Source organism: Apaloderma vittatum, unplaced genomic scaffold, assembly GCF_000703405.1.
Source record: "Apaloderma vittatum isolate BGI_N311 unplaced genomic scaffold, ASM70340v1 scaffold15407, whole genome shotgun sequence".
Taxonomy (NCBI): domain Eukaryota; kingdom Metazoa; phylum Chordata; class Aves; order Trogoniformes; family Trogonidae; genus Apaloderma; species Apaloderma vittatum.
The window spans coordinates 2653-16875 of NW_009724666.1; the positions used below are offsets into that span (position 1 = coordinate 2653).

Below are 14223 nucleotides of genomic sequence, written 5' to 3' on the forward strand. Positions count from 1 at the left end.
CTGCGGAGCCTGCAGGTGTCTCCATCGCACCGGCCAGACCTGGCGGGCGGGAGGATTTGTTAAAACCCTTGGGATGACTGGAAAGCAGTACCCCGAGTGCTCAAAGTATTAACGGTCCCAGTGTTCTGCCAGAAGAGAGAACCCAGTTCCGCCTCGGTCTGAGGCTTTTCTCTGGAAGGTGACATCTCGTCCTGAGCTCTTGCAGCCAGAGCTGTTCATTTCATATTCTCTCTCTGAGATGGCTGTAGCCAACTACAGCAATTATACCTTCTCTTAATAGAATCATAGAATTCATAGAATCGTCGAATTGTCAGGGTTGGAAGGGACCTTAAATATTATCTAGTTCCAACCCCCCTGCCCTGGGGGTTGGATCAGGCTGCCCAGAGCCCCATCCAGCCTGGCCTGAAAAACTCCCAGGGATGGGACTGCCACCCCCTCTCTGGGCAACCTGTGCCAGGTACTTGCCATCTTTCAACCTGATAATTGCTGCTGCGATCTGCTGCCTTAACCTCCGCGTAGCCTGATGGCACAATGCACAGACAAAGGACTGAGATGGGGATTTTGTTTTGTTTTTCCTTCTTAGAGTGGGATTATGTGCTTTTCCTGAGTGTTCTCAGTAGGACTAATTTACTCTACTGCCTCTTTTTACTAGAGTCACACATAGTCTTTAGAAAGCACATAAAAATGTCATTTGGTTCAAGCATCTTTTGACTTTTTTAACTTCAGGCTTGTGCCTCTAAGGATTCCTCTTTTCCTTCTTTTCCTGTGGTTTTTTTAATGTCCTACCTTGCCTGGATCAGTTCCTCACTATTCAGAGTTCTTTTGTTTTATGTCTGCAGAGAAGACGTAGTAATTCTGTAATTATTTTGTTCAACTGAGTTCTGGTATTTTTCTATCTTCGCTGGATTTGTTTGAAATGTTTATAAAATACAGAGACACAGAATACAATGTATCCACCATGTGTCAATATTCTTAATAGGAAAGAGACAAAGTTTTAATGCGTATTGTAGAACTTGATAAATAGTTGCTTGTGACTGATTTTTTTTTCCTTCCTTCCTATCTCTCCCAGGAGAAAATTGCTGGCTAATTCTGTCACTTTGAGCAAAACCTGTGTGGAGCGGGGCCCTCCTGCCTGTCACAGTCCCGCTCTGCCTTCTGGCCCCAACTGGAGCTTCAGTTCTGACAGAAACTCGCCCAAACCCACCAGCCTCTTGCTTGGGACTGTTCGTTCAAGCAGTTTTTCAACCAAAAACCCCCAAGCCTTGGACACCTCTTACACTTCGAAGCAAAGAAGCGAGGGAATGGGCTGCCCGTCATCGTCTGAGGCTGGTGGCAAAGCGGGAGGTTCCCCCGGGCTGAGCGCTGGTGGGAGCGGGCACCTGCTGGCGAGGCCCCTGGCCAGCGCGGCTCCGAGAGCTCAGAGCAGGGCGGCCACTGGCCTTCCCGCAGAAAACGGTTTGGGTAGGAATGGGACGGACTTTGACCTCGATCACTTGAATATCGACGATTTTGACGAGGGCTGGGAGGATTCAGTGAACGTTTCGGCACCTGAGGCGCGGCCGTCGTGCCAGCCCGTGCGGGAAGGGCCGCCCACCACATCGCTGCTCTCCAAGATAATGTCCAGAGCCGAAGGATCTGCTGCTCTGTCGAGTCCTGCTGCTCTGAAATCAAGCTTCTCAATGGCAACAAAGAACCGTTCTGGTAAATTACACTTGTCAGGATTCCTATCTTCTACTTTTCAAATTTTGTGTTTACTTGTTTTTAAACCCAAGACCAAGTAACTTACTGTAGATTCCATCAATGCCCTCTGTTTCTGTGGAAGCTTCTTTTGACTTTTTGCAAAGTCATCCTCAAGGTTTTTTTCCTCCAAGTGATGTCAAACTTCTTGAATATTTATTTGCCTGCTGGGAAGACAGAGCAGCTAAAATTGGAAACGAGAATGTGCCTGTGTTTTAATTAAATAATGATTCTGCAGTTGTTAATTCACAGCAGTACGACAGCTTCGGCTGTTTGTGCAAAGTGTTCAAAAACGGGCACTTGTTGAAGCAAACCTATAACCAAAATTCATACTTTAGCTGGGCTTAAACTCTAGATGAATGCAATTTTTTTTTTTTTCCCCCCCAGTAAGTCAAGATTTGAGTTTAAAGGGTTGAAGTGGCGGTTAAGCTGTCTGTTCTAGTGAAGCAGTTTCGCACTGCAGGAGGGATGGCGCGACCTGGGATTGTCACTTCTTGTAAGCACGTTTTCTTTGTCCCCTAGATCTGCTGGTTAATAACCCTGCACTAGAACGTTTCAGAGGTATGAAATTTCCCCATTCTGAAGAAATGATGGCTGTATTTCACAGAAAGTTCGGTTTGCACAGTTTTCGGACAAATCAGCTGGAGGCCATCAACGCCGCTCTTCTGGGGGAAGATTGCTTCATCCTGATGCCCACCGGTAGGTCCCAGTGGCAGGCACACGCTTAAGAAATAAAGACCATAAGCTCCTTTTGTAAGGCCGGTGGCAAACTACCCCTTTTTCTCCGTGCCTTCATGGAGGTGGCGATAAATTTGTGCTGCTGGAATTCTGTGGCTGCGGGATTTCTGAAATGCCCTATGTGCTGTGGCGTTTTGAACGAGGTTGTCAAGTTTCTGCCTTCCGTAATATCTCGTACGATGACTCTGCCCTGTCCTACACGTGTCCTGTGAGAGGCAGTCGTGGGTAACAGTGTATTCTTTCTGGGCGTGCTCCTTCTTCAGGCCATCTCCCTTTCCTCCTGACATCTAACGCTCGCTGTGCTCTGTTTTGTCCTCCACAGGTGGGGGTAAAAGCTTGTGCTACCAGCTGCCAGCGTGCGTCTCCGCTGGAGTCACTATTGTTATCTCTCCGCTGAGGTCGTTGATAATAGATCAGGTTCAGAAGCTGAACACCTTAGATGTGAGTTCAAACAGCTTTATCGAGTCGAACTGCAGATAAGTGAATTAGAAACCAGAAGTTTTATGGTAATTCTTAACATCTCTTGAATACAAACTGCAAAATATTGATTAGATGGAAGCTGTAAAAACCACCTGTACTTGTCTAGGAGGAAGTAAATGAGCAGACAAGTCCCCTAAGTCAGCTCTTGGTAGAACTGGGAGCAGAAGAACAGAATTTGGCTTAGAGTCTTTTGGGTTTATCACTAGGAAAATTCTGTGATGTGCACAGTACAGTGGGGGTACAGATGTTCTCTGTAATTATGCAAAGCAGCGTTGAAAATGTTACGTTCATTGAGGACAGTAAATGCAAATACATTTTTGTCTGTTTTATAACTAGGTGTAGCACTATATTTGGAGGTTCTTCTATTTTGCTCGTATTAAAACAGAAATATTTTTTTAATATAGATTGCTGCAACGTACCTGACCGGTGACAGAACAGATACTGATGCTTCCAAAATATATATGCAAATGTCAAAAAAAGATCCTGTAATAAAGCTTCTGTATGTTACCCCTGAGAAGGTTAGTATTTAATTTGAATTGTAAAACCATGGAGGCTCCAAGAGGAGGATTACTATGAAGTATTAAAGGAGAAATACTGAACTTAGAGTAGGCTTCTGGGGGGGAAAAAATGTTAAACATTTTTCAGATGGCTCAGTAAGACTGTACAGCTGTAACTAATTTCAATCAGTAATTAACCAAGAATGAGAACTGAGTCTATACAATCGGGATTCTTGAAGTGAGACCCCCATGCTCATCCACTCCAGTGTATCTCGCTGGGCATTAGGGGCTGACTGCTGCCAGGTAGCTGTTAGGGTGCTACGAGCAGGGTGTCAGGGAAAAGCGCCGTCAAGGCAGTACGTGACTGTCAGAAGATGCCCTGTACCTAGTTCTGTGCTGCCTTGAAAATTACGTTCTTCCACAAGAGTTCTGCAAGAAGTGGACTTTCTTCAGCCTTGTCTTTCACAAGTCATTGGGTCGTAGGACCTGGGGATTGATGATCCTAGAACTTTGTGGCAATCCTGCACCAACTGCTTCGGTGCCAGTTAAAATGAAGCCGACTGCCGGGTCTTTACGCTCTCAGCCCTCACCGGTGCGGCTGTGATTAACACTGCTGCACAGAGCAGTTGTTTGTGTGCTCCGAGTCAGGCGGAGCGACCCGTGGCTCTGTTCTTTGCCTTTCTAACGGCGCTGCTGGGTGTGTGTGTAGATTTGTGCAAGCGGCCGCCTGATGTCAGCGCTGGAAAACCTCTACGACAGGAAACTCCTGGCGCGTTTTGTCATCGATGAGGCCCACTGTGTCAGCCAGGTAAAGGCCTTGATTTGGTTTTCAAAGTGGCAAAAGGCTTAGTTGGAGCATCTCACTCAGTTATGCTGAAATTTTGTTTTTTGACTAGTGGGGCCACGATTTTCGACAAGACTACAAGCGACTGAACATGCTCCGCAAGAAGTTTCGCTCCGTTCCTATGATGGCTCTCACTGCCACTGCTAACCCCCGAGTGCAGAAGGATATTCAGAACCAGCTTGAGATGCTAAAGCCACAAGTGTAAGTTGCTCACCAGTTTCCTGAAGCAATTCGTGGCATGGAAATTTTGGATGGAAAACTTAGTAAAGTAAGAGAAGTGTTACGTGGTCTGTCTGAAACACTTACGCAGTCGTGTCTGATTAAATGAGAACGTCTGTGTGGAATTTAATGCAAGTTGTATGCAGAATATTAAAAGAAGATGAAAAAAATCTTGCCAAACTCTTCCTTGTGTGATTAAGGAAGCTGTTTAATAGAAAATTTCATCACATTATTTTCTATGTCACTGACAAAATGTGCAAGTTGTATTTTAGGGTGCTTTTCAGGAGACTGCTGGGAAACTGCAAAACCTGGAAGTGTTTCTTAATTAGCACTGGCAGTAATGAAATTAATGAGGTACCATTGGGCCTGGATTGTATTGTAGTGTTTTCAGGGGACGTGATGGGAAAACAAAGCGTTTTGTTGGGTTTCTCATCTTAGAAATGTAATTTAGGGTAGAAGGGAGGTGACGCTGTATTTTGCAAATTCAAGGCATCAGATGCAGATGCAAATATTCAAAAGGAAAATGAAGACAAGGGAAATCGCTGCCTGTGTGTTTGGTAAATGTGCATTTTGTCTTTCTTCCTGGTGGCATGTAGCTATGGGGTTTTTTCACAGCCACAGGAAAAATGCGGGAATTTTAGACCCACCGTGTGGGCAGCCTGAATCTCTGTGGGCCTAGTGGAACAATAATTTCTTTGCAGATACGGCAGAACCAGTGGCAGTTGGGTGAATTTGTGACGTTCCAGTCGACACCCAGCTCCGTGCACCCATAAAGCTGACGAGCACAAACTGTCATGTTTTAGGTTTACGATGAGCTTCAACAGACATAACTTGAAATACGATGTATTGCCCAAGAAGCCGAAGAAGGTGGCAATGGATTGCTTGGAATGGATTAAGAAATATCATCCACGTGAGTACTGAGCAGCCCGGTGTGCTGGTTTTATGAACTACGTTTTAAGGCAGGAGGAGCTTTTATAATGCTGTAAAAACCCCAAACTTGTGCCCTGCTGTAAGCAGCTAATATATTTACAAGAAAAACAAGTTGGAGACAAAATCCTATTATTGATAATGGCCATCAGATTTTTTTTATTATTATTAGAGTTTAAGATGGAAAAGTAAGTTATGGTAGTGCCCTTGAGTAATCCTGCTGGAGGCTGCCAGGCCATTTAGTGTCGTGTCTTCAGCGTATAAAGTCTCCGCCGTTCTAACTGTTTAATTCCGTTGCTCTGCTGTGTGTGGGTCCTCTTGAGGATAACTGCAGATTCCTGTCTTTCTAGGCTCGCTTTTGGAGTCCTGCAGCTCCTGCTGCTGGAGGTTGACCCCGGCCAGCTCCCCTCACAGCCTCGCTGGCGCTGCACCCTCATGTACCGCTCGCTAAACTGCTCCAGCTCCCGACTTATGTAGCTCTTTATTCATCTGTTTTAAATCCTAATGTTGCACAGTACTGAGAAGGAAATCTTTTCTTGATTCCACCTCACCAAAAAACCAGGATATTGGATGAGGAGAAACTAATAAAACCTGTTCTTTGTTATTAAGCAGTTATCACATTACACTTACCAAATTCTCCCCGTTGGAATGAATTTGTTTGCTCGACAGCTGTGACTTTTAGGAAGTGAAAGGGAATTAAGCTGTGTTGTAACACAAATTTTTTTTTTTTAATACATTTGCAGATGACTCTGGAATAATTTATTGCCTTTCACGTCACGAATGTGACACAACAGCAGCTATTCTGCAGAAGGAAGGTCTTGCTGCGCTTGCCTACCACGCTGGCCTCACTGACGCCAACAGAGATCTGGTACAGAAGAAGTGGATTAATCAGGAAGGTTGCCAGGTAAAAGAAAAGCAGCTGAGGGGGGAAAGAAGTGAATAGAACTTAGAGCACTTTTGCCTCTCTTGGCGTAGTAAATGAAAGTGAAGTTGTGTAACGTTACTGCCAGGCTGGGTGCAGTGTTAGATAACCGAGTGGAACAGCTCTGCCCAAACATGTTGACCAGCTTCTGATTGGGAGCTCTACAAATGGAAGATTTCAGCGCCGCTCCAGGGTGCAGTTCTGCGTCCTGCACCGTTTCCTAATCCTGATCACCTATTTTCAGCCTGCCGAGTCTCCATGAATAACAACTGGTTACATGGAGAAAGTTATTTCCTTTCTAGGTTATATGTGCCACCATTGCCTTTGGAATGGGCATCGACAAACCTGACGTGCGCTATGTTATCCACGCTTCTCTTCCCAAGTCTGTGGAAGGTTACTACCAAGAATCTGGCAGAGCTGGACGAGATGGTGAAATGTCTCACTGCCTGCTCTTCTATAGCTACAGCGACGTGACCAGACTGAGGAGGCTGATCATGAGTGAGTTCTCGTGTTCGTAGCAAAATGCAGACAGGATTGCAGAAGCCACTTCGTTGCTGGTCTCTGCTTATTTTTGATTGGGAAGTGCCCTATGCAGTAAGGAATGTATAAGGTATATATTCCCATGGCAAAGACGGGAGAACTATGCACCTTTGTCTGAATGGTTTTCTTTCATGAAAGATTTTTGTCACTTGCACCTCGTTTTTGTCAAAAGCATTTTGCTTCTTACACATCTGTCTCTTGGTTCTTGTCCTATTTAGAACCACAGAGTGGTTTGGGTTGGAAGGGACCTTAAAGATCATCTCGTTCCAACCCTCCTGCCATCTCCCTTCTCCATTCTCTGAAACTTGAGAGATAAAATCTGTCCTGAGTTAGTTCTGTGATAGCCTACTCATCTTTTTCTTTAGCGACAAAGAATATTGTGTTTTGTCTGTCTGAAAATACATAAAAATGCAGAGGTGCGGGTTTGACAAATAAAATTGAATTTATTGCATTCCAGTGGAGAAAGATGGAAACAGTCACACAAGACAGACGCACTTTAACAACCTGTACAGTATGGTTCACTACTGTGAGAACGTCGTTGACTGCCGGAGGATTCAGCTTTTGGCCTACTTCGGGGAAACAGACTTTAATCCCAACTTCTGTAAAGATCACCCAGAAGTAACTTGCGATAACTGCAGTAGAAAGAAGGTAACAATCACAGCTCTTACTTGCAGTGTTGAATTGATTTTTGCACTTAGCTGCATTAAAAAAAAAACCAGCTATGTGATATTTGGGAAAGTAAACAGAGAAAATGAGATGTCTTGTATTTTTGTGGTGCTAGATGCTTCCAACTATTTTCAGAGTTTAACCTAGAGTAGCATTACACAGACTATCTGTGCGCTTCTGATGCTCCTCTTTCTGTGAGAGGAGGACTCGTGAGGTGTAAGGATATTCCATAGCGTCGATTTTTCTCGGCTGCAGTGCTTACAGGAGGCAGGAGCTAATACAAGTTGGAGTGGCTGTGGGGAAATGTTTTCAAGTCAGCTTTGTGCTGCCGGGGTATTGCAAGTGCCGTGTGAGCAGGTGACGCTGCTTGAGGTGGCCCAGAGGTTTGGGTTTGTGCCTCCAGCATTGAAGCAAAGTTGCTGGTGGCATGAACAGGAGTAGAAGAGACGATGGCTGTTGAAGCAGAGAGGGAAGGGCTGCTGATCTCCAAACCAAACCAGTTCTACACCTGCTGGTGCCGCTGCTCAGTCCTGTGTTTGGAGCATTCCCCTGCGCAGCTGTGGTTGTAACATAATTTAACTGAGAATAATGCACATTCAGTCCAGTCTCCTCATTTTATTGTGTGGTGGAGGTGTAAGTTGTAGTGCGTGGCAGCAGAATGATGACAGGAACGCTTTCCAAACGATTTACCTGGGTTGCCAGCATTCACACAGCAACCTGGCAGCTCACGCAGTGAATTAACACACCAAGTGACTGCATATATCCCGTTGTATTCGCAAATCCAGAATTCCTGTGACTATGTTGCATCTCTGTAGACATAGTAACTAGAAAATCGCTGTTCCTCTGTTTGGACCAAAATTAATTTGTGAATGGAAAAAGCTCAACAATGAAAAGCAAGGTTGTCAGTAACAACTTGTGTTAGGACAGAACCGCGTAAGGTTGTTTCCTAATCAAGTCTCTCCTAATAGGATTACAAATCGAGAAATGTAACAGATGAAGTGAAGAGCATTATCAGATTTGTACAAGAGCATTGTGGGCAAATGAGACGGACAAGTGCAAAGAAAAATACAGGTTCTGGAAGATACACGTTGAATATGATGGTGGACATTTTCTTAGGTAAGTCCTGTTCTTGCAGAAACAGAATCTAAATCCACTTGTGCACAAATTCCTGGCTTGGTATGAGAGGTCTGCGCAACGCCAGCAGCGGTTTCAGAGAAGAAATATTTTGCAGTATTGTTATTGCTGGGAATCTCTCGGTGGTAAATGATCCAAAATGAACGAGACTAAAGCTTTAATCCATTTCAGGTTGCTGTAGCGATAGTATGAGTTTTCTGGTAGTGCTTGGAGTTTCTGGGGCTTAAACGTGTTGGCTTTTATGTGCATATACTGTGGAACAGCCCCAGGAATCTCCCCTTGGTCTGTAAATACGTGTGTGCGCAGGCTCGCCAGTCACAGGCTAATCCCGTGGTTTCTGTCGCACAGGTAAAACGAGCGCCAAGATTCAGTCTGGGATATTTGGGAAGGGGTCTGCCTACTCCAGGCACAACATTGAAAGGTTGTTTAGAAAGCTGGTCTTGGACAAGATTCTGGACGAAGACTTGTACATCACAGCTAACGACCAGGCGGTTGCATACGTAACGCTGGGGGAGAGAGCTCAGGCTGTGCTTGGTGGATCACTACAGGTGTGTAACAATTTTAAGGGATTTTTTTCTCCCCAATACATCATTATAAGGGACATGCTACAGTTTTCATGCAGCGTATGCCCTGGGATAGTTTAAACCTAGTTTGCCCACCAGCTGAGGTGCAGGAACTTAATTTTAAGCAGACACGAGGAACAGAATCTGACAAGCATCATTTCTCGTCCAGCATTCTAACAATAATGTTAAGGTGAGTTTGAAAAGACTGGAGAGGATGAAATCTGTTTCTCACCCATCTATCTGATTCCAGCTTGACAGGAAAGGAAAGTTATGACCAACCTAGAAAAAGCCAGCTGGAGCAGCACTACCTTCTCCTGCATTTTCTGCTCTATTTTTTTTCCCCAGTCATTGGTGAGCTCTGATGGAAAATGCACTTCAAGAAGGTCACAGAACCAGGCCCAGGACTACTTGAGGCAACATCTCCTCTGCATTAGCGCTGGGTTTAGGGAAGAGAGGAGCCCTCAGCATTAGACCTAGCGACCTCTGTTCAAAGCTGGCTGTGAACCGAGTTCTTGGGACTTTTCTCCTTGCACTGTGTACGCTCTGCTAGTTCTCCGCTGGGTACCATGTAAAAATCACTTTAAAAGTGTACACTGGGCAAATAGCTCTGTTTGGTCCGTCAGAGAATGCTTGTGGCTTCCTTCGCTGTTTTCCTGTGTAATGATGGCTCTGCAGTAACTCCCCTGACAGAAGTTCCCAACTTGTTTTAACAGGTGGAGTTTCACGAAACGGAAAGCGCCAGCGCCATCAGGAAGCAAAGGGCTTCCTTGGCAAAGATGTCACAGCGGGAAGAGATGGTTAAGAAGTGCCTGGGGGAACTTACAGACATGTGCAAAACGCTTGGGAAAGTGTTCGACGTGCATTACTTCAATATTTTCAGTACTTCAACGCTGAAGAAAATCGCAGGTAATAGCAGCTTTTTGTTTCTTGGGACCCTTGAGCTGTGGTTTTTGTGCTGTGGTGGCCCTGCTGGGTGAGTGCAGGAGCCACTCCAGTGATGGGGCCACAACACAAACTGGGAAGCATTGGCAGAGAAAACTCTTGGACTTGTTTTTGTGCTAGTCAATGAGAAGCAAATCTGCTAGAGTGAAAGCTACTTCCTTGAGAACTTAGTGCACAGGGGGGCACGAAAGGAATCCGTTTCCTCCAGAATGTCATGATCTTGGTTTTTAAAAAAGTCAGCCCGTTTGAGGCATCTTGATTGTTACTTTGTTACTTTACAGAAACTTTGTCCTCTGATGTGGAGGTTCTGCTGCAGATTGATGGTGTCACAGAAGACAAACTGGAAAAATACGGTGCAGAAATAATTAAAGTGATGGATAAGTACTCTGAGTGGACCACACCAGGTTCAGTATACTTCCTGCCTTTAGTGCCCTTCTTTCCTCCTCTATCAGAACTTCTTGCTCAAAAGTTGTTTTAGATACAAATGACTCATTCTTACAGTTGAATAATTACAGAAAGAGAGCAATTGCACGCTTTCAGAACATACCAAAGTCTTTGCTGCCTTCTCACTAGGTAAATTCAGTATATCTCTGAAAGACTGTAAAAGGAAAATGAGAATGAAGCAGGCTGCTCTGTTCCTAACCTATTAGTTATTGGGATTTATGTGATACGCTTAGTTATGATGAGAATTCTGACCTTACGGTTAAAAGTCTTGCACCTCCTGCGTATTTTCACACCTGCATTGGCTCTGTATGCGTAGCTTTGTAGCCTGGCAGATAATCAAAACCTGACAACCTTTTATTTGTCACAGTAATCGAGGTCAACAAGTTCAGGTCTTCACTGACCAGCCCTTGCTCACGTGTGAAGAGCTTTCAAAGCCGGCTGTAATAACTCCGCTGCTCAGACCCCGCAGCTTTTGTACCGTGCCTCTGCGCAGAGCTCAGCTCGGGGGGCAACTGAGCCCCGAGACTCCTCAATCTGGTCGCTTCCAGTACTCTGTGCTGGAATTAAACTTCTTCAGAGGGCTTGGCCATCAAATTAAAATTGCACGCCTCAATGTCTGAAGTTGGTGACTGATGGAGAAGGAGCTCTTGGCTCCCTGAGCCTTCCGGTGTCTCCTGATACTGTTTTTAAAAACAAGCGCCACGCCTGACTGCAGAGTTTCTGGTATACTCTGTAATTCCTTCCAGCTGGCAGGGGGGAAAGTAAAGACAGAATCATAGAATCATAAAGGTTGGAAAGGACCTTTAAGATCATCGAGTCCAACCTCCAGCCCTACACCACCCTAACACTAAACCATGTCTTGAAGTGCCACATCCAATTGTTTTTTAAACACGTCTGGGGGTGGTGACTCCAACCCATTCCAGTGCTTCACCACCCTTTCTGTGAAGAATTTTTTCCTAATGTGCAATCTAAACTTCCCCAGCTCCCTCAGCCTCTCTTCACAAGACTGACCTCTAGTCCCCTCATCATTCTGGCTGCCCTTCTCTGTACCTTCTCCAGCACCTCGATGTCCCTCCTGTGCTGTGGAGCCCAGAGCTGCACCCAGCACTCGAGGTGCGGCCGAGTACAGGGGCACAATCCCTGCCCTGCTCCTGCTGGCCACACTATCCCCCATACAGGCCAGGATGCCATCGGCCTTCTTGGCCGCCTGGGCACCCTGCTGGCTCATGTCCAGCCGGCTGTCTGTCAACACCCCCAGGTCCCTCTCTGCCTGGCAGCTCTCCAGCCGCTCCTCCCCAAAAGCCCAGGGTTCACAAAATAACTTAGACAAGAAGCCAGGCTAGAGAAAAGGGCTGGCTGGTATTTTTCCATGTCATGAGATGAACCAGTTCTGCCTTCTGCCCTTTACACCAACCCACAAAACACCTTTAGCTGAGCCTGAAGCATTGCCAGCCTGAAGAGGTTGTGAACAGCAAGGACAGAAGTTTTAGTGCAGCTGGAGCCTTCTGCCTGGCAGTTCTGACTGGCCCAGGCAACGTCTGGATTCTGTGAGTTTTAACTCGCTGTCTGTCTGTCCATAGATGATGCCACCTGCCAGAGCGGGGACACAGCTACGGGAGGCATGAGCACCCCTGAGCGCGATGAAGAGGCAGAAGATGTAGTTACGACCTCGAGCTATTTTTGCAATAATGCCAACCAAAGAAGAAAGAGGAAAAGGCCGCCAAACTTCAGAGAATCAAAGAGGAAAAAGACGTGTAGTGGTGGCAGCCAGCAGTTTCGGCCCAAAGGGTAAGATGCTTGTGTTCATTTTTAACTCTTCAGCTTTGTCCAGAAGAGCACGATGATGATCCCAGGCTTGCACTGGTGTCCTACTGTGGTTTTTTAAGTAGGGGCTCTAAGAATGACATTAAAACTATCCAGGTACCTCCTAACAACGTCTCTACTTCAGTTTTGTAGCATTATTTGTTTAAAAAGCTCCTGATGAGGAAAGGTATTTCACAATTGCCCTTTGCTTCTTACTCTTGACTGCCACAAGCAGTCAATATCAGTGTGCTGCCCTTACTGTTATTAGCAGGCTGGCTGGGTTCTGTGCTTGGAAGCATAAAGTGGGCTTCAACTTCAAAGGTTTGATGGAATATTTGCACTTCAGTTACCAGTCCCGTGATAATTCAGATTCTCCCTGTGACTGTGCCACACAAGGCGATGCCCGCATCAAGAGCGTAGCGTTTGGATCCAGGAGTCTGGCTGGTCTTGAGCTTTTCAGGGCTGATCTGCCACCAAACTGTCACGGGGTGATGAAGCAGCTGGGCTGGGCCTCGTGCGAGTCCACGACCTTATTTTAGCAGCTCGCGTAGCCAGGAGCCTGCTGACTCAACCAGCGGCAGTTTGTGCTGAAGCTCGTGCTTCAGAACTTCAGAACCTGATGGCTCATCAGCGCTGAAAGGGAGTGAATGAAAAAGGAGAAATGGTTGGAGAGGTTGTGCCCTCCCCAAGCCCTCTTTACAAAAAGGGGGTTGACATGAGAAGCCTTGAGCTGTACGTTGTTATTTGGGTCCTACAGTCGTGCCTTTTAAAGGTTTGCTGAGCTTGGCGCTCGCCTTGCACAAAAAGGAATTACATAAAAGTTCCCTGTGCTGGGGCACGGCCGGGTTACTTAATCCCTCAGCCGAGAAGTTTTGCATCACTTGGTGTGTGAGAACACGAGGTACAGCAGAGCAGTTGTGCGGACAACCTGCGTTTCTGAAATATTTCTTTGAATCAGGGGTCACTCGGTCTATACGTGTCACAGAAACGGCGTTACCTTTCAGCTAGGAGTTCAGGCCCGTTGGAAGAACAGCTTTAAAAATGCACTAACCTGCTCTCCAAAACACGCTGTAAATCCCTCACCTCAAGAGGCACGGCTGAATTTTAAAGCCTGTTACGCTTCATTGGTACATTAACTACTTACATTTGCTGCTTTAATACTGCTTTCGTGATCAGAGTGAGATCGTGGTCTGCCTCATGAGAACTCCTCGCTCTCTGCCACCGTATGTTCTTTCCGGGAATGGCTCCTTCTCTGCTCTGTTTTCCTCATTCCGCTGTGTTTTTTGTAGCAAACAGCAGTTCCTGGCTCAGTAGGTTTTGCTCCCACCCTTTTCACCTCCCCATCTACTAAAATATTAGTCATTAAATGCTGTTGACCCCGAAGTGTCACTTGATGCTGATACTCTAATTGGATTAATAGGAGTCGGGTTGGTTCAGCGTTCTCTGCCTGTTTCGGGCTGCGTCTTGCCTGGAGGCAAATGCAACAGCTACACTTGATTTACATTTCAAAGGCATTTTTGCAGGCATCTGCGTTAAAAAATAAAAATAAATTGAAAATGAAAGCATAGCGTGCTAGAAAAATCTATATCCAATCGTATATCCAAGAGCATCACAGGTGTAGGAATGGGGCCAGGGGAGCTGATGTCTGATGTGTACCTGCTCTCCGAATTTTGCAGTGGGTTCGGCAAGTACCGAAGGACCAAAGGTGCGGCCGGCTCGCGGGCTCCGGCTTCCTCGGGCTACAGTTCAGCGTCCTCCAGCCTCGCC

At 46.0% G+C, this 14223-nt stretch overlaps 1 protein-coding gene across 1 annotated transcript in view; it reads left to right on the forward strand.

The window, feature by feature from the left end:
• The window catches only part of BLM (Bloom syndrome, RecQ helicase-like), a 15772-nt gene that overhangs the window by 1430 nt on the left and 119 nt on the right, over positions 1 to 14223 (forward strand). The window contains exons 4-20 of the mRNA XM_009872612.1: positions 1070 to 1701; positions 2260 to 2436; positions 2798 to 2916; positions 3360 to 3473; positions 4162 to 4260; positions 4349 to 4497; positions 5319 to 5425; positions 6186 to 6346; positions 6667 to 6862; positions 7362 to 7552; positions 8539 to 8686; positions 9053 to 9252; positions 9981 to 10173; positions 10491 to 10613; positions 12234 to 12441; positions 13877 to 13883; positions 14146 to 14200. Coding sequence (XP_009870914.1) covers positions 1070 to 1701; positions 2260 to 2436; positions 2798 to 2916; positions 3360 to 3473; positions 4162 to 4260; positions 4349 to 4497; positions 5319 to 5425; positions 6186 to 6346; positions 6667 to 6862; positions 7362 to 7552; positions 8539 to 8686; positions 9053 to 9252; positions 9981 to 10173; positions 10491 to 10613; positions 12234 to 12441; positions 13877 to 13883; positions 14146 to 14200 — 2879 coding nt within the window. The remainder of the gene's footprint in view (positions 1 to 1069; positions 1702 to 2259; positions 2437 to 2797; positions 2917 to 3359; positions 3474 to 4161; positions 4261 to 4348; positions 4498 to 5318; positions 5426 to 6185; positions 6347 to 6666; positions 6863 to 7361; positions 7553 to 8538; positions 8687 to 9052; positions 9253 to 9980; positions 10174 to 10490; positions 10614 to 12233; positions 12442 to 13876; positions 13884 to 14145; positions 14201 to 14223) is intronic.